The sequence below is a fragment of the Schistocerca serialis genome, chromosome 2, assembly GCF_023864345.2.
Source record: "Schistocerca serialis cubense isolate TAMUIC-IGC-003099 chromosome 2, iqSchSeri2.2, whole genome shotgun sequence".
NCBI lineage: Eukaryota > Metazoa > Arthropoda > Insecta > Orthoptera > Acrididae > Schistocerca > Schistocerca serialis.
This window is the reverse complement of record NC_064639.1, coordinates 665,722,857-665,750,595: the sequence shown is the minus strand read 5'-3', so window position 1 is coordinate 665,750,595 and position 27,739 is coordinate 665,722,857. Positions and strand designations below refer to the sequence as shown.

At 40.8% G+C, this 27,739-nt stretch overlaps 1 protein-coding gene across 1 annotated transcript in view; it reads right to left on the bottom strand.

Annotated features, from left to right (window-relative positions):
• Window positions 1-1,482: 1,482 nt before the first annotated feature.
• The window catches only part of LOC126456317 (E3 ubiquitin-protein ligase lubel), a 464,483-nt gene continuing 438,226 nt past the window's right edge, over window positions 1,483-27,739 (bottom strand). The window contains exons 23-24 of the mRNA XM_050092068.1: window positions 13,689-13,857; window positions 1,483-1,703 (exon numbers count right to left, since the gene is read on the bottom strand). Coding sequence (XP_049948025.1) covers window positions 1,674-1,703; window positions 13,689-13,857 — 199 coding nt within the window. The 3' untranslated portion in view covers window positions 1,483-1,673. The remainder of the gene's footprint in view (window positions 1,704-13,688; window positions 13,858-27,739) is intronic.

The window sequence follows — 27,739 nt, the reverse complement described above, 5'->3', positions numbered from 1 at the left end:
AATCTTCTTCCTGTCTGCCCTACATGACAAGAATCACAGTATGAAAATTTAATTGTATACACACTTGATTCATGATAAATTATTCTTCTGTCAACACTGAGTAAGAATATGCCCAAGATTATTTATAGTTGAGAATGAAGCCACTGTATTTTGTTTCCTAAAAATTGATGCTGTTATCATACTAACTTTATCATACTATAGCAAACAAATGTATTTATTATTGTTGTCTTCCAATTTATTGGTAATATGTTGTCATACATCTTGTTGGCAATTAGTAGCAATTTTATTATAAATTTTATTTATATCATGTGGAGGATAGCCATTTTCTTTGACAATGTATTTAATGGTATCTAGCTCTTTTTCTCATTCAACTTATGAGAGTGGGAGCTTGTATAGACAATTAAAGTCGTTTAGTAACAAGTTGTCACAAGCTTGAGTCTATATGGCTCAGTTTAAATGGTACATTACCGAATCTGTTGTCACTACTATTGTAAACTGTGGTTTTAATTTACATCTTAATTATTGATTATTGTATATTTTCTTGTACTTTTAGCACTTGAGATAGCTATTCAATAGCTGAAATCTGAATCTGTAATAAAATACAGACTGGATTTGTGAATGATTGCTGAAGTCCTTTTCCATTTTTGAAATATGCCACAGTTGCTGTGCACAAATGGTATGATGGAGTTAAACTTTTTTATCTTTTCTGAATCAGGAATTTCATTATTTCTACAAATGAATCAAATTGTTTTTGAAATAAATCCTTCAACAGCACCACAGCTTCAGGTTTGTTAGAACCAAGCCAATATTCCGTTTTGAATCAGCCTTCTCTTCTTCACCAGCAACCCCCCCTCCCCAACCCCCAACTGTGTTAACATTTGCATACACACTCACTTCTACACATATATTCTCTTTGGATACTAGCCTAATGGACTACTTTCAGGTTTATGGTGTGACTTTAACAATGAGTTATTAGGGAGAGTCATTTACTAGAAACTTCAGAGTGATCTGCCAGCCACTGCATCAAACTAGGATTTTCTTTTACCAGGGCTTTTGGAACATGGCAGCCCTTAATGACCAGTAATATTATCTGTGATCCAGATTTAAAGTACAAATTATGTTACTTACCATGTCTCATTTATAATGTGAGTCAGACTGATTACATTACTCTGCTCCTGATGTTTTATGTGCTGACAATTGTCTCTTCATGTAAGCATAGGCTTATGTGGCCATTGTTACTGTCAGTAACATTATTCAAGGTATGTGATAGCATTGTCAATGTATGAAAGTTCTCAGACTTTTTGACCACTGGTCCCTTCCTCAGGGAGTATTGCTGAGCAAAATACCCTGAGGAAGGCCATTTGCAACACTGCGTAAAATGTTGGGAGGAGAGAGAGAGATAGAGAGAGAGAGAGAGAGAGAGAGAGAGAGAGAGAGAGAGTGAGTGAGTGAGTGATTGTGTAAATACAACACAACAGAAAATAAAGTTTAATTTTTTATTTTACTGTTTTCTGAAAGCGTACCGTACACTGAATACTTCTCAGTTTAACAAATACTGAATTTTATGAAACTACATCTATGTATAAAATATAAAAACTGTATAAAGTTGCTCTGATGTTCAAATGCTGCTTCTCTTCTTGATCCATGTCCCCGGCAAACAGCATTTGCTCTCTTCATTCTAGTGGAATTTCTTCCTGGATGATCTGTAAGAGAAATTATAAAATAGTCCATGAGAATGCAGATTGCTATGAAACCATTTCAGGTTATTGTCATGAACCCGCCCTTCAATGTCTCTTAATAATTTGCAAGGAAGTAAATGTCCTATAAGCTATAGAGCACACTGTTTTATGAGTGATTATTAAAAGAAAATGGTACCTCATCTTAAAAGACATTATTTATTTAATTCATTATGTAATGATTAGTTGCAACTAGAAGAGGCATTTTTACCAGCCCACTAAATTTTCCAACACATTTACAGTTATGAAAACAGTTTTTTTTTTTTTTTCAATTTATAGCTGCCTTTTGCAGCTTTATATACAAATTGACTTGCGTAAATTCTCCAGCATTCATGTGCTTTGTTCTGCTTTTTCTGTTTTAATAGTTTAGTTTGTGTTTATGATAGAAACTTATGGCTGCCAAGAAGAAATGTAAATTTGATTATACATTTTTACATAACTTTCGATGTGAAGTTTTGATCTCTGAACAATGAGTTCAGTGGTAGTATTCATTTAGACAAAATTCATTATTTAAGGAAGCTCTGAAATTTTTAAAATTGCAACACATTTGAGGTAAGAGTTGTAAGATGGAAGATGTAAAAATCACCTTTTGTAAAGTGCTTCACTTGGTTTCAACAGCAGCAAATAATTTCATTTAATAATTTTATATAGTGTCACATCGTAACCAGAATCAAGACCCAATCTGAAAGCAGGATCATCACTGAAGTGTAACACTTAGCTCTGAAACCACATTTTTCACGAAAGCCGATGTACAGTCTGAACAGAACCAACATCCTGGATGAAGAGTACTGCTATTTATACAGATATTGAATATTCCTGAATATACAAACATTGAAAACGTAAGGAATTCTGAGAACCTACCAGAAGTGATAAATACTAAATAAAAAATAATTTCTGGTGGTTAGATTTGAACTGGCGACCTGCAGTATGCCAATCTGTCACCCTCGTCACTATGCCACACTGATTGCAGCTCGGCTTGCAGCATTGCTCCATCCCCCAGAGAAACAGCAATCCACTGTTTCAGAAGTTCTCAGTGAAGCTGACTACAGTACTCTGGATCTAGATCTCATCAGTGGTCATCTGCATGGTAGCACTGGCAGTTCCTCATATTCTAGTCATGTTGTTGCATCCTCTTCACTGTCCAGGTCTCTACCAATCCATTAAATGCTATGCAAGGCAATGTAAAGAAGATAGCCCTTCCCATGAAAGCTACACAGTTATTGAGCACATCTTCAGTATTCCTGAACAAGAAGCCCCCACTGATCTGCTCTTCAGGACTGTAGTAGGGCTTCACATAGAGGACATGGATAAAGTTTCAGTGCTTTAGCCTTCTTGATGAAAGTTCATGACCTCAACTTCACATGTGATGGCTGACAAGTGACAAAGGACACAGTACGATCCAAAGTAGCATTTCAGTAACTTTTCTGAAGCTCTCACTTTCCACAAAGACATAAAAATCCATACCACCTCTCCTGACCTGTATCTCACTGGCCAGTGCCTGGTGTTATAGTGCATTTGGTCTTTCTTGTGGGTTTTCAGGGTCCTTACGTGACCTAGTTTTCTCCTGGACATCCAGGATCTGTATGTGAGCTAACTGTCTTGCTTCTTGGCCCTGCTAACGAGCTGTTTCATGTAGTCTTCCTGACTATCACCTAGTTAAAATGGAAACATTGTATCCATTGTCGTTTCAGCCTCACACCACAACTGTGAAACAGAAAGAATGGTGTAAAGCCTGTAGTATCTTCCTTTGCCATATTGTATGAGAATGTGACAATGGTATCCCAATCTCTCTGTTTGACATTAATGTTCGAGAGCATATCTGCTAACATCTTATTAAAGCATTCTGAGAGACTATTTGGGGGGGAAGGGGGGGGGGAGGAGGAGTTGTGTTCCTGTGAATGATTCGCAATGAGAATTACCTCTGATACTATTCTCGACTGGAAAACTTTTCTGTGGTCCAAGCTCATCACAAGGGGTTCTCCGTGCTTCAAGATGATGTCTTTTACCATGAACTTGCCACTTCGAGAGCTTCAGCAGTCAGCACAGCTTTGGTGGCAACGTAGTGAGTGAGGCAGTCAGTGCAGACTGTTATCCATTTGTCAACTTCAGGAAGCTTCCTAAGAGGTCAGTCCTCATCCCGCAAAAAAGATGCTTTTGCATGTGGAGTTGGTATCAGATGCCCCAGATTAACTATGTTATTTGCTTCTGTCACTGGCATTCCTTACATTGCCTCACATAATGTTTAATGGATCAATAGAGACCTGGAGACAGTGAAACTTGCATCTGATCCTCTTGAGAGTCTGCACAAATCCCAGATGAACACGTGTTGGAACATTATGAAAAACTTCAGGATAGTGGACCGTACATGATCTGGGACAATGAGCAATCATTTCAGTCCAGTTGGGTCGCAAATCGTCATACACAATGGTTTGTTTATTAATTGGAATTCTTGTTTGGTTGGTTCCTAATTCCCCAAGGCTTTTGTGGTTTTCAGCAATGCTTGAAATTTACTCTTTTCAGTGGCAATGTCATTTAATGCAGTGGTGTCTTTAATTTTGTGCACGATATTGTGTTCCACCACAGATCAAAAAGGCAGTTGGCATCCTTGTGTTTGTGTCTGTTTTGTGTACCAGTGTGATGTATTCCTGAAGCTTCAGTGCCCATCCACCAGTTGACCTGACAGGTCCTTCAGGCTAGTCAGCCATCATAGAGAAAGGTGGTCCATCACAATGGTGAATGGGTTTTCCTTATAAATATAGTTGGAACTTGTTGAGAGTCCAAACAGCTGCAAGGCAGTCTTTCTTGGTTGTAGAATAATTACTCTCAAACTTGGGAAGTGCTCTGGAAGCATAAGGTATCGCCTTTCCAGAACCTTCTTGTATTTGTACTAGATCTTCATCTACCCCATCACTGGTGGAAATGCAAAGTTCTCTCTTGGCATTATCATCATACAGTGCTAGGACTGGGGAAAATGTTAGCACCTTCATAAGGAAAATGACACATCTTCCTGATGCCTCATTCCAGGAAAATTTGATATCCCACTCTAGCAGTTCTTGCAACAGAAGTGCCATGATACGTAAGTCCTTTATCAATCACAGGTAATATGAGCACATTCTGAGAAAACTTCTCAGATCATGAATGTGCTGAAGAGTTGGAAAATTTGTGGCTGCTCCTATTTTTTCTGGATTGGGTGGACTCCATTGCCATTCACTACGCACCCCAAACTTGTTACTTTTTTGGCCCCAAACTTGTTACTTTTTTGGTCGCAAAGAGGCACTGTTTCAGTTTCAGACAGAGCTCACTTGAGCATGGTTGTGAAGCAGCTTGGATGTTCTTCAAATCCCTGAAAAAAAAAAGACACTGTCATTCAGGTAGCAAAAACACATCATTCATTTAAGGTATCAAAGGTGATTGTCCACCATAAAACAGTGGCTGGAGCGTTCTGTAGCACAACTGGCATACATTTGAACTCTTAGAGGCCATCATGAGTTACTGAGAAAGAGTTTTCCCAGTTAGCTTTATCAACCTCAGTTTGGCAACTGCAAGTCCATAGTTGAGAAATTCACTGCTTATCTCAAGCAGTCTAGGATGTCATCAAAGTGTGGCAAATGTAGATCTAATTTTATGATTTTGTTCAGTCTTTGGCATCAATGCATAAATACCAAGTGCCATCTATCTTATTCACAAAGGCCACAGTAAATGATCAAGGGCGCTGACAGTTCAGTGGTGTCATCCTGCAGCACCTCCTTCACACCCAGATTATCCATTGTTCAGCCAACACCCTATGAGTGCTGGCTGATTTGTGGACAATCCCCAGTGTTGATATGGTGTTTTACCATGTACAGTGGGTCTGTTTTTTCTCCACTCCACTGCATTGTCTGTAATGGTAGCAGAGCATGATTCTTCATCAGTGGTATTAAACTGCCCTTCCTGGACTGATTCAGCTTGCCCTAGACACACACACCTTTTGCAGTGTGTGGTGACTGCTTGTGATAATTAGTGACACAAAGTTTCTCCTTGGCCACCTACAATTCTTATGGTCATCACAGGCATCTAGATTTCTTTTGTGAACCTGACCAGCTTTTTGCAATCAGAAAAAGCTTAAGAGCTTAACTGAGCATCTAAACTGATTACTGAAATTCAGCTCATTGATGATGGCAGGATAATGTTTTCAAAAGCAAACTACTCTCCAGAGCAATCTTTGTTGTGTGTGCTTTTTCAAATAGTTTTGTCAATCTGGAGCTCTGATCTTCCACAGTCTGATGGCTTGTGGTGCTTTGAAGAAGCCCCATACATGAACAACATTATGACCACTTTCTGACAAAATGACAAATTCAAATGGCTGTGTTCTGTCAATGATAGCTATTCTTGCAATGCATGTTCCTGCATGTATTTCCCATTTGTGACTTCCGGCACAGTTGTTTTCATATAACAGAATATAGTCTTCTTTAGCTGTCAACAATAAGCATTTGATATTACAGTAAAGGAAGTCCCTGATTTGACTAGCACCAGGACAGGTTGGCCATCAATGATAGTGTTGATGAGATTTCCTGATATCTTGCTGACTGTCATCCATGGAGGATTTCCATTGGCAGTGGCCTCATCTCCATAGATAGTTGCCTCATTTCATTTTCCTGAATTCGGCAGGTAGGTGAACAGTCGGTAACTGTACAGCAATATGGAACAGCTATGGTGTGTCGGGGAATGACCATGTGCAGGGTATGGCAATGAGCTTTGTCCCATAGTTTGGCTGTAATCATATGCAGTTAACTGGTGCGAATGGGATTGTTGTTATGGCTAATGTCTTGCAGTGTAATAGTAATCAAATATTTGACTTCTTTCTCTGCAGTAACATACAATGTGTCTTGGTGTCCACTGTGAAAACAGATTGGCATGTTGTCCTCCATCGTCCAAAGGTCTGTTGTTCTGTGGGGCATTATACATAGCAGAGAAATAGCTGTACCTGTGTTGGTGGGTTGTTTGACAGCTGCGGTATAAATCCAAGTCTGAGTCCATTTTTCATGGTGTGTTCTACTGGTGGTGAAGATTGGTGCTAATGTTTGATATACCTCTTGTCTATGCAGTCTGATATTTCCAGCTGCCTTAAAATAATGATGTGTCTCTTGTCCTACTATTTGGCATATGAGTGAAGTGACGTCACGATGGTGTTTCACTAGGGCTGCAGAGATCATATCTCGAGGTCATATCTCTTTCAACCAACTCCTCCCCCACCCCACCCCCTTCCCACATTGCATTTCCTCAATGTGCTGCCACCACTTGATGAATTCTTCTATTGTTCCAAAAACAGAAGAGCTTGGTACATGTCTTCATGGTTTCTTTCATCAAATGTAAGATTTTGTCAACTTTTGTCATATTTGGATTCAAAAAGTTGCAAAGGAAAACAACATTCAGTATGTACGACCATGTCATTTTGTCATTAATTTGGACTTCGTTCCTCAATTGATCTTCCACTATGTGAAGTTACTGCTGACTGTTGCCAAATGTGTTCTTCAGTTTGGCGTGCAATTTATCCCAGGAAATGAACTTCTCTTCCTCTGCTGGGCTGTGTCATCCAAGTAAAAATACAGATTTGCCACACACATCATAGCATCCCTCCTCTTCTCTTTGGCAACTTGATCAAATCCTCTCAGCCATTTCATAGTATCCTGACCAATGTTTCCAGACTGTTTTGGAATCCATTAGTGTCCTGAATATACGAAACATGGGAACAATATAATGCTTATATCTTGGTTCCTGTCCATGTGGGCAATAGCTTTTATATTGCCTAATTGGAAACATACCAATGGCCTTGCCACAGTGGTAACACCGGTACCTGTCAGATCACCGAAGTTAAGCACTGTCGGCTGGGCGAGCACTTGGATGGGTGACCATCTGGTCTGCTGAGTGCTGTTGGCAAGTGGGGTGCACTCAGCCCTTGTGAGGCAAACTGAGGAGCCACTTGATTGAGAGGTAGTGGCTATGGTCTTGGAAACTGATATTCAACCAGGAGAGCAGTGTGCTGACCACATGCCCCTCCATATCTGCATCCTGTGACACCTATGGGCTGAGGATGACACAGCAGCCAGTCAGTACCACTGGGCCTTCATAGCCAGGAGGAGTTCGGGAAGAGTTTTAGTTTTTTTTTAGTTTGATTGGAAACACAGTGCAGTAGATAATTTGAAGTACCCGGCATCTCCACCAAACAGTGTCACATCATAACCAAAATCAAGTCCAAATCTAAAAGCAGGAACATCAGTGAAGTACAACACTTAGCAATAAAAAAATTGTTTATTATGAACGTCATCTTACAGCCATAAAAGACTGGCCTCTTGGACAGATAATGCCGCTGTGCATACAAACTCTGAATATTCCAGAAAATACAAGCCTCGCAAACATAAGAAATTTTGAGAACCTTCCAGAAATGATAAATACTAAATAACAAATTATTCCTGGTGGTTGGGTTTGAATTGGCAACACACACCATGCCAGCCAGTGGCAATAACCACTAATCCACACTGCATACAGCACAGCTTGCAACAATTGACTCTTAACAAAGGAATTAAAGTCATCAGGCACAAGTGGGGAGGGGTTTGGTAGTTATCAAAAGCTCCAATGTTAAGCATCTTATGGGGGTCCTTTGGTAAATGGCATTCAGGGCTGGAAAGAAAACCAACATGCCTTAATGTGTCTGCTGGGGCAGGGGGAGGGGGCGGGGATGGAGGGGAGGGGGTTGTGGCATCCTTATCTGAAATGTTGAGGAGGCCTTGCCTGTGGCTGTTGAGTGCGCAGGGTGCAATCGTAGGCAAGTCATAGCTCACGTCAATACCAATTATGCTTGTTGATTGGGTTCTGAGGCCATCCTCAGTTTATATGGGCAGCTGGAAGAAGTGGTGAAGGCTATTGGCTTCATACTTGGGCACATGAACCTCTTTGAGGTACACAGTCATTTGAGATACTTTGATGTACGCTTGCCAATTTCTGCAGATGGTGAAATCAGATTGTATACGGACTAAAGACACTTCAGCTGTCAAAATTTTATCAGTAAATTGCCGAAGTATTCATAATAAAGTTCTTGAATGTACTATCCTCCAGGAAGTTTGTCACATTAAAATTATACTTGGGCCCAAGAGCTGATTGAAATCCAAAGTACAAAGCTCTGAAATATTTAATGAGTCATGGAATGTATTTCCAAGACACAGATTAAATGCCATAGGAAGGGGAGTTTCATTGCAGTCAACAAAAATATTCTCTCTATTGAGGTCAAATTTGAGTGTGACTGTCAAGTTATCTGGATATGTTTAACCAGATCTAGATGAAATCCTGTTAATTGTTTGATGTTTTTATTAGCCACCAAATTTTGCTGTGGTAGTTTCAGAGTCAATCAAAGAAAATCTAGGATCTGTAGCATGAAAATGCCCAGATCATGCGGTATTGATTGGAAGTGACGTTAACATGCCAAATATACACTGGGACATCTATGGATACATTGCAGGTGGTACGGACAGTGTGAAGTGCTTCTGAACTCGTTTTCTGTGTGCTGTTGTGTGCAGCTCACATGCAATGGGAGTATCTTGACCTTGTAGCTGCGAATAGGCCTAATCTTACAGACAATGTCAGTATAGAGACAGTGATTACTGACTGTGAAGTCATCATAGTGACAATGCTTAATAACACTAATAAATCAATCAAAGAAGGCTGGGAGGGTATTTTTGCTAGAAAGAACATATAAGCAGTTGTTAGCATTCCACTTAGACCATGAATGGACATGATTTAGTTCCAGTATGATGGACATAGAGAAATTATGGGCAAAGTTTAAACACACTGTAAATTGTGCACTGGAGAAGTATGTGCCAAATAAGTGGATTAAGGATTGAAAAGACCCACTGGGGTAACTGGTTTGCTACCAAATAAGGAAAATGCTGAGGAAACTAATACTGTTGCACTATTGGTTCAAAAGAGAGTGAGCAAATGACAACAAGCCAAAGTTAGTAGGGATTTGTGTGTCTGTAAAAAGATCAATGCATAAAGTGTATGACAACTACCATCATCGTACCTTAGCAAAAGGTCTTGCTGAGAACCCAAGAAAATTCTGATTTTACATAAAATCACTGTTCAGGTTGAAGGCTTTTTCTATCCAGCCACTCATTGACCAGTCTGGTGTGGCAACGGAAGATAGCAAAAAGAATTCTGAAGTTTTAAATTTCATGTTTAAGAAAATATTCACTCAGGAAGATCGTACAAACATACTGTCATTTGATCATTCCACAAACTCCTGCATGGAGGACATAGTAATAGGCACCCCTTACCTAGAGGAGCAACTGAAAAAGAAGAAACAAGTCATTAGGTCTGGATAGAATCTCAGTTTGGTTTGATGAAGATGGCTCTATAACACCAGTCCCTTACTTAACTTGTATTTATCCCAAATGTCTCACCAATATTCTTAACATTGGTTTGCTGCTGAGTTATTGAACATATTTCCAGTTTGAATATAATTAATTTCCTTGAGATGGAAAAGCTTCTGTCCACAAATCAGCATAAGCATCATTTGTGCGAAACTCAGCTTGTCCTTTTCTCACATGATATCCTGCAAACCATGGATGAAGCACATCAGGCAGATTCTATATTCCCAGAATTCTGAAAAGCACTTGACATGGTGCCACACTGCAGGCTGTCAATGAAGGTATAAGCATACAGTTTTGGTTCCCAGATGTGAGTGGCTCAAAGACTTTTAAAGTAATAGAATCCAGTACATTGTCCTGGACAGCAAGTGTTCGTCACAGATAAGGGTACTGTCTGCAGTGCTCCAGGGCAATGTCATAGGACCAATTATATACTCTGTATACATAAATTATCTGATGGAAAGATTAAACAGCAATTTACAGTTGTTTGCTGATGACATGGTGTGCAGGAATGTGTTGTCATTGGGCATACAAGATGACTTGGAAAAAATTTCTAGTTGACATGACAAATCTAAATATAGAAAAATGTAAATTAATACAGCTTTAACATCATGTCAATGTCTAGGTCAGTGGAGAAAGGACACAAGCTCAGATTGTGTCAAGGATGAGGAAGAAAATCATCTGTGTCCTTTCAAAGGAACCGTCCGAGCATTTGCCTGGAGTGGTTTTGGAAAATTACAGAAAAACTAAATCTAGATGGCCAGACAAGGATTTGAAGCATCATCCTCTTGAATGCAAGTCCATTTGTTAATGAGACCATGTATAGAATACTAGTGCGTCCCTTTCTTTAATTACTGCTAAGGTGTTTGGGATCCCCACCAGGTCGGATTAATCTTCTCAAAGAACTTCAGAGGCAGGCTGCCAAATTTGTATATGGTAGGTTTGATTAACATTTAAGTATTGTGAAGATGCTTCAGGAACTCAAATGGGAATCCCCAGAGGGGAACACTATTGAGAAAATTTAGAGAATCAGCATTTGAAGCTGACTGCAGAACAATTCTACTACCACCAACATACATTTTGCACCAGGACCACAAGGATACGGTAAGAGAAATTACGGCTTGTATGAAGGCATTTAGACAGTCATTTTTCCCTTGCTCTATTTGCTAGCAGAACAGAAAAGAAAAGATTAGTAGTGGTACATGGTACATTTTATTCAGTGGTCTCGATTGTGGCTGTCTTGTCTAACTTTTGTCATCAAGAAAGTTTTCTTCTCTCAGAGCTTCTTAAAACAGTGGCAAACTGTTGCATTGGAAAGGTATAGAGTTGTGAAACCTTGGTACGAATGGTCCAAGAGTTGATTTGCATTCAAACTCTATTGCTTCCTCAGTCCAAATATACACATGATAAAATAAATGGACTAGCAACCCCACAGTAGACTGAACAAGCTGTAATTTGTACAACTAACTTACAGCTGGTGCCATAACTGACCACCTCTTATGGAAATTAAACAATCTACAGTAACTCTGTAAGCCACAAAAAAATTTGTGACCCATGTACCTTATCCCTTAAACATCCTATTCTAATATCTGATATTAAATGAACCCTGAACCATGTTGCTTTTAATATTTAAGTAAATAAACCAGGGAAGTAAAGCTGGAGAAGCTAGAAGTTGACTGAGGACAGAAAAAGTATGTTTGAAATCTAAAACTGGAGGGACTTTCCTGAAAGTAACATTTGATACCATTGTCACATCCAAGTCTTCACTTGAATTTTGCATCTCACCTGATTCAGAGCTCAGCCCCTAGCACACCTTTATATCCTTCATTTATCATACATATTTCTTAATTACGTTATCGCCTAATGAAGGGACTGCTTAAGAAATATTGACAGATCAATTACTAATACTGCTTCAAAAATACTGAACCGTCAGTGCCTGATATGAATTCTTTACCTGCCTGCCTATGTGGCAATAAGTCCTCCAGTTGATCCTGTACCACAAATTAAAGTGGAGAATTTGCTCTTCTAATTCACCTGGTCTTATGATGATAAACTATGGATTTTTTTTATAGCCAAAACTTGATTATGTTAAAGATGAGAATAATTTCTTTACTGGATCTTGACTTATGGTGGCCAAAGGCTCATTTTGGATATTTGATGTTCATAATGTTTCACATCGTATCTGACATTATTTTATACCTACACTGCCACAGCACACTACCAGTTTACAAATATGAACATTATTAGCATCACTTACAAAGAATACATCTTATCTTGAAAGGCATAGTGAGAATTACAATAAACTGATAACCATTTCTTCTCGGCTAGGCGACTCTTTCCTTTCATGATTTAAATTTAAATTTAAGTATAAAATATGCATATTATTTTGTATTTTCCATTTTAGTTTCAGGAAAGTTTATTAGCTTTCGCAGCATGCCTGTGTCATTACGTATTGCTGTAAAGCTGCAAAGAGCAGTGGACTTCAACATTATGCACAATTATTTAAAGATATTTTCTATTTCATGATGCATTAAACAGTTCACAATTAATTATTTCCGTTTAGCAATCTGAAAGAAACAATGTCAGAGAAGGTGTTTTTTGTACAACACTGAATTACCTTATCAAAATTTTCTATAATTTTTTGTAAAAACATTTTCTCCAACATTTTGTGCAAACAATGCTCCATAGCTTCAATGTATTTAGAGAATGGCATTCCCTGTTTCATCAAATTTTTAGACTTATATATGCTTGTGTCATAGATGTATAACAGCATTGATCTGTAATGTAGTTGAAATGTAACAGTCTAACTGAAACCCATTTAAAACACACAAATTTTAACCATAAACAGTAATTATTCGCAGAGGTATATGCAAATATGTACTTGTGGAAAAGTTACAAAGAAAATAGTTATGGAATCTTAATTACACTAATGTGTAGAAGTCCGTTAATTGGTAGGAACATTTTATATGATATGAATCTTCTGTAATTAGTAAATATAGCATGTGTATTGTTAACATTTGATACCTAAGCATTTATACACCCTTCAATTAATGTATACTCTAGAATTCACTTCTGTGTTTAATATATAATAGTCAAGGTAATTATTGAAATGTCATTGGTTTTAGGATGAGAGTTTTAATTGTAATTTTATTAAAAAAACCCTTTATAACAATGCCTAGGATTGTTCAGATTATATATATAGGGGTAGCCATATTGGCATAAGGAAGTCAGTCTGGTTTTGGTTTTTGAGCAGTGAGCATGTAGCTGCTCCTTTTGTATTGTAAGTATTGTTTTCCTTTGTAATAATACTTTAATTTTGTTTTAAAAGTATAATAAATATATTGAAACATAATACAAAATTGAATTTTAATTTTAACTTTTCCGAAGTTAAAATTTTACAGTCACTGAAAACTTAGGACTTCAGCTGTGACAGATCTTCAGAAAGGTTGAGTACCCAAACCCCAATTTAAATGTTTAATCTAGGAATAGTTACGTTTTATAGTCCAGTGAAGTTTTTAGCCCCACACTAATTTCTATTTCTCTTGGTACCGACCTTTGCACACAGTTGTCGGTACTGGTTGTCTGTTGCACCTTCAGCTCTTGGCGGCAGAGGCTTCCCCCTGCGCCGGAGTTCTTGCACCACGTCGACCACATCAAATATCGATACAGGGTCCACCTTGTTGCGTACTACCAGCCCAACTAGATATTCTATGTAGTGCGGCCTGTGGAATCAAACAAAGAGAGAGACGCACCTTGAGCAATCGTCCACGATACACCTCCTCTGGAGTCCCATAAGGTCGTGGTGGCAAGCGTATGCTGGCTCGCCTGACCAGCGTTTCAAGATCATCAGTGTACAGTACACTTACAGTATCCAAGCCAGCATTCCGGATCATTCTACTTAAATACTCTACATAGTGTGGCCTGCAAGGGAAACAATTCACTAGTTCGGATCTGTACCTTCCAATATGTTAGTTCTTTCCTTTGCAAAACAGTTTATTAATTTGCAAGTAGTGTTATCCCATTAACCATTAGAAACCGTAAATGTATAAAATCAGTATGAATTGACATGTCATTAAACAAACAAAATCAACTGTTTGTTTTGCATATGTGCTGCAGTATATTTGTGGAAGAGTGAATTACACCGATTGTAACTTGTTTCAATGCTTGTTTTAAATGCTGTTAAAAACACACACAAACACAAGTGCTTCATGTGCATAAGGAAGTAAAGTTTCAGCATCTTCTGGTAGAACATTACTGGCATACTAGTGAAGCATCAGCTCTGGAACTAATTATGAGAATAAACTTAATACTTACTTACCTTTGATTTCTATTTTTGTATCACAGGTACAATGTGACACACTTCCATCACCATCTCAAAATAAATGGCTCAGGAGGATGAAAACTGATTTTAGTTCTTTAACAAGTATGTGGGCCCGCTGAAAAGTAATGCCTCTGAATTTATGTGAAAACTCTCAACACTTTTTAAATAAAACACACATTACTCTCATTCTACATCTTTACCCTTAAAGGATACATATTTATTTCTCAACATAGTTGCCATGGCAATGAACAAATTTCTCCCAACATGATACCAATTTGTTGCCAACATCACTGTAGAATGTTTTACTCTACTGATGGAGCCACAATCTCACCTCTGCTTGCACAACTTCTTCACTGTCCAAGTGATGTCCTCATAGGTGTTCTTTAAATTTTGAAAACAAATGAAAATCTGATATGGAAGATGACTGATGGCACTGTCATGGTGTAGGAGAGGGTGCTCCAGGTGTGGACAAACTCTTTGAATTCAAAACTCAATTACAATACACTGTTTCTTGCACACCGACATTTGAAGCCATGTAGCAGCCAAGAACAGCAAATATGTAGACATGAAGAACAAAGATGTACAATGTTAATAAGGTTTGTTTTATCTAAAAAGCCTTAAGAGTTTTCAATAAAATTTTGGCATTTTCAGTGTGCCCTCATATGTTCAAAGTCTTTGTACTCTTTTCTTAGAGACCACAGCCCAGAATGCTATGAAACTACATCATGGTCTTTTAATATTCATAACATAATATGAAGAACATAACAATAATCTGAGAAGAAAGTACTATACTATTCTTTTGAACTGTTACTGATACTAATCAATATTTTTCACAAAATGTCAGCAACAATACAAGTGTGATAATGTCTATTACAGAATTGTGTATGAGCACTTATCACTCTGATATCGTTGTTACTTTACTCAAAGTGCTCACTGATTTTTCCACTTCACTAAACAAAGTGATTCACTTAGTGCAGGCCCTGAAACAATTTCTCCAGAGGCAGAGCTTTTGCGCCATTTCAATTGGAACTTCTGAGTCACTAAGTTTGTATTGGGGGCCATGGAATTCCAAACAGCCAGGGTCAGTGGTCATGGGGTAGCATCATATTCTTGAATCACTTATAGGGTGAGGGCTCCATTTTGGTACCTTAAAGATAACAATAATCTATTTTCACATTGAAGCTTAGGAATAAGGTGGTGTTCTACATAACTGGCAAGAAAAGGAACATATGGGAAACATTGACAAGAAGAAGGGACAGGATGACAGGACATGTGTTAAAACATCAGGGAATAATTATATATATAATTAAGTCGCCTCGATGAGCAATGCATCCACAACTTTCAGAGCAGACGCAGAGCTATGTTCGACCTCCTATGGGAGTCTCAAGGTAGCGAGAATGGTGGACATGGAAGGGGATTGCAGATAGGAGGGAATGTGGGTCAGCCGGGAGGTGTGTCAGGATAGTCTACGCAATTGTGATAAAAACTGTGTCTGGTGGTGTAGTGGTTAACGCAACTCTCCAGTTAGCAGGAGATCCCAGGTTCAAATCTCAGTACGGCACACATTTTCACTCATCATCGCTGATTCTGCATAGAGTCCTAATGCAGCTGATATCATATAAGTTTCTTCCCTTTCCTTTCGCTTTCTCTCCCCCCCTCCTCCCCCTTCCCCCCTCCCCACCTTCAATTTACATAATCAGGGAAATCCATGATACTAATGGGTGCTTTAGAGGCTGAAAACTGTAGGGCAGACTGATACTGGAATCTTGCAGATCAAAACACACACACACACACACACACACACACACACACACACACACACACACATACATAATATATAATGTAACAAACAGTGTCAATTCTGTCCTTTGTCTTTTGTCAAATGACTGTCTCAGCACTTTCCACTTCACCTTCTATGATAGCAATGTAGATAACAGGAAAGAGCACAATAATAGGAATCTGCCATTTTCTTGTCTGTTAACCAGATCTACTAATTAGCTATACTCTGCTCAAATGACTGCCTGCCCCCCCCCCCCCCCCCCCATATACTCATCAACTGGATTTGATATACCCATATCTGCTTCAGCAATGTAAATTTCATAATACTGGTTTGCCTAAAATGAAATGAAAATGAATTGGAAAAAGAACCTTTCTCCTACCGTAGAACATCTGAGTGGTAAATGGACAGCATACAATAGGAATGAAATATGCTTAACTTCCCAGGTATGTAATACCTTTTCCTTCAAATATGAGAGACCACTATACAGACACTTATTTCAGAGGTGTAGAAAATCGATCCATAATTTTTCTCTGAATCGATTTTGTATTCTGTTTTGATTTATTTTTTCCAATGTGTTCATCAGTGAAAATTTGCTACCCTGATAGTTTTGAATATATGTGTTACCAACAAAAAGTATTGTGAAACAAAAAATACTTAAATAACTTTCTACATCTACATCTACATTGATACTCCGCAAGCCACCCAACGGTGTGTGGCGGAGGGCACTTTACGTGCCACTGTCATTACCTTCCTTTCCTGTTCCAGTCGCGTATGGTTCGCGGGAAGAACGACTGTCTGAAAGCCTCTGTGCGTGCTCTAATCTCTCTAATTTTACATTCGTGATATCCTCGGGAGGTATAAGTAGGGGGAAGCAATATATTCGATACCTCATCCAGAAACGCACCCTCTCGAAACCTGGCGAGCAAGGTACACCGCGATGCAGAGCGCCTCTCTTGCAGAGTCTGCCACTTGAGTTTATTAAACATCTCCATAACGCTATCATGGTTACCAAATAACCCTGTGACGAAACGCGCCGCTCTTCTTTGGATCTTCTCTATCTCCTCCGTCAGACCGATCTGGTACGGATCCCACACTGATGAGCAATACTCAAGTATAGGTCGAACGAGTGTTTTGTAAGCCACCTCCTTTGTTGATGGACTACGTTTTCTAAGCACTCTCCCAATGAATCTCAACCTGGTACCCGCCTTACCAACAATTAATTTTATATGATCATTCCACTTCAAATCGTTCCGCACGCATACTCCCAGATATTTTACAGAAGTAACTGCTACCAGTGTTCGTTCCGCTATCATATAATCATACAATAAAGGATCCTTCTTTCTATGTATTCGCAAAACATTACATTTGTCTATGTTAAGGGTCAGTTGCCACTCCCTGCACCAAGTGCCTATCCGCTGCAGATCTTCCTGCATTTCGCTACAATTTTCTAATGCTGCAACTTCTCTGTATACTACAGCATCATCCGCGAAAAGCCGCATGGAACTTCCGACACTATCTACTAAGTCATTTATATATATTGTGAAAAGCAATGGTCCCATAACACTCCCCTGTGGCACGCCAGAGGTTACTTTAACGTCTGTAGATGTCTCTCCATTGATAACAACATGCTGTGTTCTGTTTGCTAAAAACTCTTCAATCCAGCCACACAGCTGGTCTGATATTTCGTAGGCTCTTACTTTGTTTATCAGGCGACAGTGCGGAACTGTATCGAACGCCTTCCGGAAGTCAAGAAAAATAGCATCTACCTGGGAGCCTGTATCTAATATTTTCTGGGTCTCATGAACAAATAAGGCGAGTTGGGTCTCACACGATCGCTGTTTCTGGAATCCATGTTGATTCCTACATAGTAGATTCTGGGTTTCCAGAAATGACATGATACGCGAGCAAAAAACATGTTCTAAAATTCTACAAGAGATCGACGTAAGAGATATAGGTCTATAGTTTTGCGCATCTGCTCGACGACCCTTCTTGAAGACTGGGACTATCTGTGCTCTTTTCCAATCATTTGGAACCCTCCGTTCCTCTAGAGACTTGCGGTACACGGCTGTTAGAAGGGGGGCAAGTTCTTTCGCATACTCTGTGTAGAATCGAATTGGTATCCCGTCAGGTCCAGTGGACTTTCCTCTATTGAGTGATTCCAGTTGCTTTTCTATTCCTTGGACACTTATTTCGATGTCAGCCATTTTTTCGTTTGTGCGAGGATTTAGAGAAGGAACTGCATTGCGGTCTTCCTCTGTGAAACAGCTTTGGAAAAAGGTGTTTAGTATTTCAGCTTTACGCGTGTCATCCTCTGTTTCAATGCCATCATCATCCCGTAGTGTCTGGATATGCTGTTTCGAGCCACTTACTGATTTAACGTAAGACCAGAACTTCCTAGGATTTTCTGTCAAGTTGGTACATAGAATTTCACTTTCGAATTCAATGAACGCTTCACGCATAGCCCTCCTTACGCTAACTTTGACATCGTTTAGCTTCTGTTTGTCTGAGAGGTTTTGGCTGCGTTTAAACTTGGAGTGGAGCTCTCTTTGCTTTCGCAGTAGTTTCTTAACTTCGTTGTTGTACCACGCTGGGTTTTTCCCGTCCCTCACAGTTTTACTCGGCACGTACCTGTCTAAAACTCATTTTACGATTGCCTTGAACTTTTTCCATAAACACTCAACATTGTCAGTGTCGGAACAGAAATTTTCGTTTTGATCTGTTAGGTAGTCTGAAATCTGCCTTCTATTACTCTTGCTAAACAGATAAACCTTCCTCCCTTTTTTTATATTCCTATTATCTTCCATATTCAGGGATGCTGCAACGGCCTTATGATCACTGATTCCCTATTCTGTACATACAGAGTCGAAAAGTTCGGGTCTGTTTATTATCAGTAGGTCCAAGATGTTATCTCCACGAGTCGGTTCTCTGTTTAATTGCTCGAGATAATTTTCGGATAGTGCACTCAGTATAATGTCACTCGATGCTCTGTCCCTACCACCCGTCCTAAACATCTGAGTGTCCCAGTCTATATCTGGTAAATTGAAATCTCCACCTAAGACTATAACATGCTGAGAAAATTTATGTGAAATGTATTCCAAATTTTCTCTCAGTTGTTCTGCCACTAATGCTGCTGAGTCAGGAGGTTGGTAAAAGGAGCCAATTATTAACCTAGTTCGGTTGTTTAGTGTAACCTCCACCCATAATAATTCACAGGAACTATCCACTTCTACTTCACTACAGGATAAACTACTACTAACAGCGACAAACACTCCACCACCGGTTGCATGCAATCTATCCTTTCTAAACACCGTCTGTACCTTTGTAAAAATTTCGGCAGAATTTATCTCTGGCTTAAGCCAGCTTTCTGTACCTATAACGATTTCAGCTTCGGTGCTTTCTATCAGCGCTTGAAGTTCCGGTACTTTACCAATGCAGCTTCGACAGTTGACAATTACAATACCGATTGCTGCTTGGTCCCCGCATGTCCTGACTTTGCCCCGCACCCGTTGAGGCTGTTGCCCTTTCTGTACTTGCCCAAGGCCATCTAACCTAAAAAACCGCCCAGCCCACGCCACACAACCCCTGCTACCCGTGTAGCCGCATGTTGCGTGTAGTGGACTCCTGACCTATCCAGCGGAACCCGAAACCCCACCACCCTATGGCGCAAGTCGAGGAATCTGCAGCCCACACGGTCGCAGAACCATCTCAGCCTCTGATTCAGACCCTCCACTCGGCTCTGTACCAAAGGTCCGCAGTCAGTCCTGTCGACGATGCTGCAGATGGTGAGCTCTGCTTTCATCCCGCTAGTGAGACTGGCAGTCTTCACCAAATCAGATAGCCGCCGGAAGCCAGAGAGGATTTCCTCTGATCCATAGCGACACACATCATTGGTGCCGACATGAGCGACCACCTGCAGATGGGTGCACCCTGTACCCTTCATGGCATCCGGAAGGACCCTTTCCACATCTGGAATGACTCCCCCCGGTATGCACACGGAGTGCACATTGGTTTTCTTCCCCTCTCTTGCTGCCATTTCCCTAAGGGGCCCCATTACGCGCCTGACGTTGGAGCTCCCAACTACCAGTAAGCCCACCCTCTGCAACTGCCCGGATCTTGCAGACTGAGGGGCAACCTCTGGAACAGGACAAGCAGCCATGTCAGGCCGAAGATCAGTATCAGCCTGAGACAGAGCCTGAAACCGGTTCGTCAGACAAACTGGAGAGGCTTTCCGTTCAGCCCTCCGGAATGTCTTTCGCCCCCTGCCACACCTTGAAACGACCTCCCACTCTACCACAGGTGAGGGATCAGCCTCAATGCGGGCAGTATCCCGGGCAACCACAGTCGTTGTCCGATCAGGGGATGCGTGGGACGAGCTGGCCGTCCCCGACAAACCCCCATCCGGACCCCCACTGTGATGCCCATTGGCAACAGCCTCAAGCTGTGTGACCGAAGCCAACACTGCCTGAAGCTGGGAGCGAAGGGATGCCAACTCAGCCTGCATCCGAACACAGCAGTTGCAGTCCCTATCCATGCTAAAAACTGTTTTGCAAAGAACGTCTGAACTAATCTATAGAGAGCGCAAACAAATCGACAAAATTTAAACTGTTATTAAAATACAAGATTGCCTAGTAAATGCAGTAATGCTGCTACTTGCGCACTGCTGACACTGCTCGGCGGCGGAAGGAGACTAAGCGAAATTACACTATTCAGGTACTAAAATGCGATGCTACACTCTCAAATACTATAATACGCCCGAAATTTATGAATTAAACAATGCAAGTACCAAAAACACGCAAAGAAATTAAGAATTAAACTATGTAACAAATGAGTGAGCTAGGAGTATACGACTTGCTGCTCAGCTGCTTATCCAACGGCGGCAGGGAGCACACATTGGTTTTCTTCCCCTCTCTTGCTGCCATTTCCCTAAGGGGCCCCATTACGTGCCTGACGTTGGAGCTCCCAACTACCAGTAAGCCCACCCTCTGCAACTGCCCGGATCTTGCAGACTGAGGGGCAACCTCTGGAACAGGACAAGCAGCCATGTCAGGCCGAAGATCAGTATCAGCCTGAGACAGAGCCTGAAACCGGTTCGTCAGACAAACTTGCTGTGGTATATTAAATTAACTTCTAGAAACTATCTATTGTTGACTTAACAGTAGTTACCTGTATGTGAGACCTGAACTCATCTGATGGCAGTTCTTTTGCACTTCAAAGGTTTTGTCTGTAAAGCCAAGAAATCCATGACTAACATTTCCAGAGATGTCACAAAAGAAATGAGAAAGTTACTAAGGAAAACCAGAATGCAAAGATCTGACATCTTCTTTGTGGAACACAATGATTCAGTCACTTTTTTCATACCACAGTCAGAAGTAATGGAACAGTGCTGCTGACTGCAGTCACAAAATTGAGATTGAGCTATGACGTTTAATTCATAGGAGGTCTGTTCAAAAAGTAACCAAATTTCATTTATGAAATCAGTCTTTATCCAGATACAATTGTTTGACACTAGTCACCTGCAAAGTAATCCCCTTCAGCTCCTTCACACCTCTCCCACTGCTGCTGCCATCACCACTGGAATCATTGCTGGAAAGCCTCTTTTGGTACGGTGCACAACTGCTCCATCAAATTGTGCATAATGTCTTCCCTGCTCCAAAATCTGGTCCCTTTCAAAGTCTTTTTTCAGTTAGGGAGAAGCCAGAAGTCACTCAGTGCTAGGTCAGGGGAATAGGGATTCTGAAAAACCATAGCCATGTTGTTTTTGGCCAAACAACTCTGAATTAATTGCGAATGATGAGTGGGTGCACTATAGTAGCACAGGTAGCCAACTGCCTGTTACCCCCAAGTCCAGCTGTTTACATTGCACTGCTTCACAAAGGTGAAGCAGAACCTCTTGGTAGAACTCCTTATTGACATTAGTACCCTCTGGGGCATACTAGTGATGGACCATGTCAGTGGAATCAAAAAAGATGGTCAGCATGACTTTCACATTGCTGTGAACCTACCTCGCTTTTTCAGGTCTTGGAGAAGATCGATGCTTCCATTGCAGTGACCAGAACTTTGTTTCTGGGTCATACCTGCAAACCCAGGACTCATCACCAGTGATCACAGTGTTAAGAAAGTTGTGATTACTGTTCGCAGTATCCAGCATGTCTTGTGCAATCTCCAAATGAGGTTACTTTTGCTCAGTTGTCATCAACTTTGGCACATATTTTGCTGAGATCCTCCTGAGGTCCAGACATTCCATTAAAATGGAATGAATGTCTCTAACACTAATTTTATCTTTGTCATCTGTCCATTATCACCAGGGTCCTTGCAAACTCATTTGCAGATGCTGAGAGCCTATCTGAACATGCTTCACTCTTCACTGATAAGCAGCGACTGAAGCAGTTGCACCACTCCTTTATGTGTGTAGAACCTATTGTTTCACTCCCAAATACTTGTTGAATCTTGCAGATTGTTTCAACGTGAGAATTGCTAAGCTTGAAACAAAATTTGATTCAATAGCATAGTTCACCTTTTCTGTCATTTTGCCCACAACACAAATCTGACATCTACAGGTGTTCACTTGACAGTTTCTAGCCATGTCTGGTTGTTTCTACAGTAGTGAAAAAAATCAGGCATGCACACTACATATACCTACAAACAGTGTGTTCACATGCACCCCAACACCATGTATTGGTTTCAGCAAAAAACCAAGGTCCGATACTTTTTGAACATCCTTGTGTGTGGGTTATAGGAAAGCACAAGTACCCATCACACTAAACGCCTTCTTAAAGCCTGACATCTAGAGCAGAACCCTCCTTTGCCGCCTCCTTCTGATCAATGCTTTTTATTATAGATGTAATGTGAGTAATTATTTATGAAGTAGTATGAAGTTTATACTTTTTCACCTAAAAGTAACAGAATTACAGATCAAATCAGTTTATTGGTAAATACTTTGGAATAAAGGAGACCCATCACCATGAAGCAAAAGCATTGGGTCATCGACAGGTACACACAAAAAGAAAGAAAACTTGCTAGCTTTCAGAGTAATCCATTAGAGAAGACAGGAGGCAGAAAAATGGGTTGGGAGTGGGTGGCTAGTGGTTTGGAGGGAGGCAGCTGCTTTGACAGCTAGGCATGCAGGATAGAGGTTTGGCACTTATACAGACAAAGCATATGGTGAACAGGTTTTTGAGCCAGTGGAAAGCAGAGCATGCTGAAAGTGATGTGAGTAGGTGGCCTGGGAGTGTATGATTGGATGGAGGAAGGGGAAACTGTTGGGCTGAGGGTGTAGGGACAGTGGGTTACCAGAGATTGAGGCCAAGACAATTACTGGAGTGAAAGATGTGTTGAAAGGATAACTCCCATCTGCATGGTTCTAAGAATCTGGTGGTGGAGGTGAGGATCCAGATGGCACAGGTTGGGAAGCAGCCATTAAACTGAGAATGTTATGCTCAGCTGCATGTTTTGCTACCGGGACCAACTTTGTTCTCGCCAACAGTTTGGTGGTGGTCATTCATCCTGGTGAACAGATGGTTGGTAGTCATACCGATATAAAAAGCTGTACAGTGTTTGCAGCAGAGCTGGTATATGACACGGCCGCTTGCACAGATGGCCTGGCCTCTGATGGGGTAGGATAAGTCAATGACAGAGCTGGAGTAGGAAGTGTTGGGTGGGTGGATAGGACAGATCTTATATGTGGGTCTTCCACAGGGATATGATTTCTGTGACAAGGGTTGGGAATGAGGGTGACATAAGGATGGACTTAGATGTTGTGTTAGTTGGGTGGGTGACTGGACAGGACTTTAGGAGGAGTGGAAAGGAATTTGAATAGAATGTCCCCTCATTCCAGGCCATGATGATAGATAATCAAAGCCTTGATGAAGGATATGGTTCTGTCCAGGGCAATAATGGGTGACGAAGGGGGTGCCCCTTTGTAGTTTATTCTTGGGATGGGGATATGGCAAGGGAAATCTGTTTGTGGACTAGGTCTGGAGAGTAGGGCCTCTCTGTGAAAGCCTTCATGAGACCCTCAGCATGCTGGTCAAGGGAGTTCACATCATCGTAGATATGTCGCCTGTGGGTGGTTGGGCTGTATGGGTGGGATTTTTCAGTACGTCAGGAATGGCAGCTACAGAAATTCAGGAATGTTTGTGATTAGTGGGTTTAATAGGCAAGGAGGATGCCATGTGGGTACCCATGGCTGTGCTGCATATTTGTTTGTATACATTCCGTTCAAAGTATTTTTGTGCTAGGATATAATGGAAAGGTGTTTAGGGAATGAGACAGAGGGTTTGGAGTCTGAAGACATTGAGACAGGTAGCAACAAGACCATAGGCAAGAGAGATGTTGGTGTACTGGGAGGTGGCATCAACAGTGACTAGTAGGGATCCAGTAAATAGAAGGGTGGTGGGTATGATGGAGAACCAGTAAAGTACCTTTGATGTCGGATGCTAGGCTTCAGGCAGTTGGTTAGAGGTATTGGTCAACAAGAGTGGAAATACGATACCCAGTTAATATGGGGCATCCAGGATTGTTGGATTAGTGGATTTTGGGGAGCACATAGAAAGTGGGTGTGCAGGGTATCATTGGTGTGAAGAGGACAGGCTCAAGGGATAGTTTTCAGGAAGCACCTAAGGGTTTCAATGACGGACATCCTACCCAAGATCCAAGATCCATCTCTAGACCACATCCACTCCCAACCCCTTGCCTTAGGAATCATATCCTTGTGGAAGACTAAGTGCAAGATCTGCCCAGTCTACCCACCCAGCACTTCCTAATGCAGCACTGTCACGGGCTTATCCTATCCCATCAAAGCTTGTGCCATGTGTAAAAGCAACCATGTCTTATACCAAATCTGCTGCACACATTGCACAGCTTTTATGTCAGTATGACTACCAATTAGCAGTCAAACAGGATGGATGGCCACCGCCACACTGTTGCCAAGAATAAAGTTGACCACCCAATAGCACAGCATGTAGTCGGGCATAAAATGCTCAATTTCAGTGGCATCTTCACAGCCTGGGTCTTGTGGATCATCCCATCTATCACCAGTCTCTCTGAACTGTGCAAATCAGAGTTATACTTACAAAACATGTTTCACTTCCATAGTCATCCTGGCCTCCGTCTCTGGTAACCCACCACACCCTCCATCTAACAGTTTCCCCTTTCTCTATCCTATCATTCTCTCCCGATCCACATCATCCTCAGCATGCTCCATTTCTCACCAGCTTCGACACCGATGCATCACATGCTTAGCCTGTGCACCTGCCACCATTCCATCACACATTCCTAGCAGCAACCCAGCCACCTCCCTCTGAGCCACTAACCACCCAACCCTAATCTCTCTTCCCTTTTCCCTCTTCTCTCTCCCTTCTTCTCGCCTCTCTCTCCCTCTACCCACCATACCCAAAAGAACCCCTCCCCAACATAGTGAACCGACCAAACTGCAGCACTGGCATTGTGCATCCAGCCAGGGGCGAGAGAGAGAGAGAGAGAGAGAGAGAGAGAGAGAGAGAGAGAGAGAGAGAGAGAGAGAGAGAGAGTTTATTAACTGTATTTCTACTCTAGCTCAGAAAAGGATGACTCCAAAAGCTATCTGCCTATCGATGACAATGCTTCTGATTTCCAGTGAGTGGTCTCCTGTACTCCAAAGTAAGTATATTCTACCAGAACTTTCCTACTACAACAGATTGTTGGTGATGTTAGTTCACTACTCTGGCAAGACAGAATCCTGCACTATTTTATAATATGCAGATTTATCCCACCATTAAGCGAGATGCCAGTAGAAATTATACTTGAACAATATACAGTGTCACTACATGTTTGGACAGACGTATTCCTGAATTAAATGTTGCAATGAACTCCATCTTGAAAAACTTATCTGACATGAGGACTCTAATGTCAGAAATGTTCACATATCTAGTAACAAGAATATGCTGAATCAGCTGGAAGATACAGCAGGCATTTTCATCTGCACGAGTAAAGTAATTAGGTTAGTAGTGGCTGCTGTTGGTTACTGACACTGATTTCCATCCCCACGAAAATTGCTTTCATATCTAAATTAATAGAAGAGTTCCAAAATATCAGAAACATTGGATTAAGGCACTGATTTGCAGTCAGTGCCACAAAGAAACAACAAAATTCAATGTTCAGCAATATTCCCATTTCAGACTACTTGATAACAGTGACTGAATGCTGAGCAGAACATGGTAATGGAGAATCTTTCACTGCCTGTAGATTAGACTGGACTCTGCTGCCTTCGTCTTTTCAGAAGTTTGGTAATGGGGCAGAATGTATTCATAACTTTAAGTATGGAAATTTCAATATTGGATGACATATTTATTATTTTTGATTGTTTCATGATACACAAAAATCATGTCATGACATTATAGTAAGAAATATATTCTTATGTTGTTGTTGTTGTGGTCTTCAGTCCTGAGACTGGTTTGATGCAGCTCTCCATGCTACTCTATCCTGTGCAAGCTTCTTCATCTCCCAGTACCTACTGCAACCTACATCCTTCTGAATCTGCTTAGTGTATTCATCTCTTGGTCTCCCTCTACGATTTTTACCCTCCACGCTGCCCCCCAATACTAAATTGGTGATCCCTTGATGCCTCAGAACATGTCCTACCAACCGATCCCTTCTTCTAGTCAAGTTGTGCCACAAACTTCTCTTCTCCCCAATTCTATTCAATACCTCCTCATTAGTTATGTGATCTACCCATCTAATCTTCAGCATTCTTCTGTAGCACCACATTTCGAAAGCTTCCATTCTCTTCTTGTCCAAACTATTTATCGTCCATGTTTCACTTCCATACATGGCCACACCCCATACAAATACTTTCAGAAACGACGTCCTGACACTTAAATCTATATTCGATGTTAACAAATTTCTCTTCTTCAGAAACGCTTTCCTTGCCATTGCCAGTCTACATTTTATATCCTCTCTACTTTGACCATCATCAGTTATTTTGCTCCCCAAATAGCATAACTCCTTTACTACTTTAAGTGTCTCATTTCCTAATCTAATTCCCACAGCATCACCCAACTTAATTCGACTACTTTCCATAATCCTCGTTTTGCTTCTGTTGATTTTCATCTTATATCCTCCTTTCAAGACACTATACATTCCGTTCAACTGCTCTTCCAAGTCCTTTGCTGTCTCTGACAGAATTACAATGTCATCGGCGAACCTCAAAGTTATTTTCTTCTCCATGGATTTTAATACCTACTCTGAATTTTTCTTTTGTTTCCTTCACTGCTTGCTCAATATAAAGAGTGAATAACATCGGGGATAGGCTACAACCCTGTCTCACTCCCTTCCCAACCACTGCTTCCCTTTCAAGTCCCTCGACTCTTATAACTGCCATCTGGTTTCTGTACAAATTGTAAATAGCCTTTCACTCCCTGTATTTCAAAATAGAAACTTTCAGTGACAGAACTTCCTACTTCTGGCTCCAAAGGGAATAAGAAAGAAAGGAAGTGTATGATAATAAGTCAAATGGAATTTTTTGTAA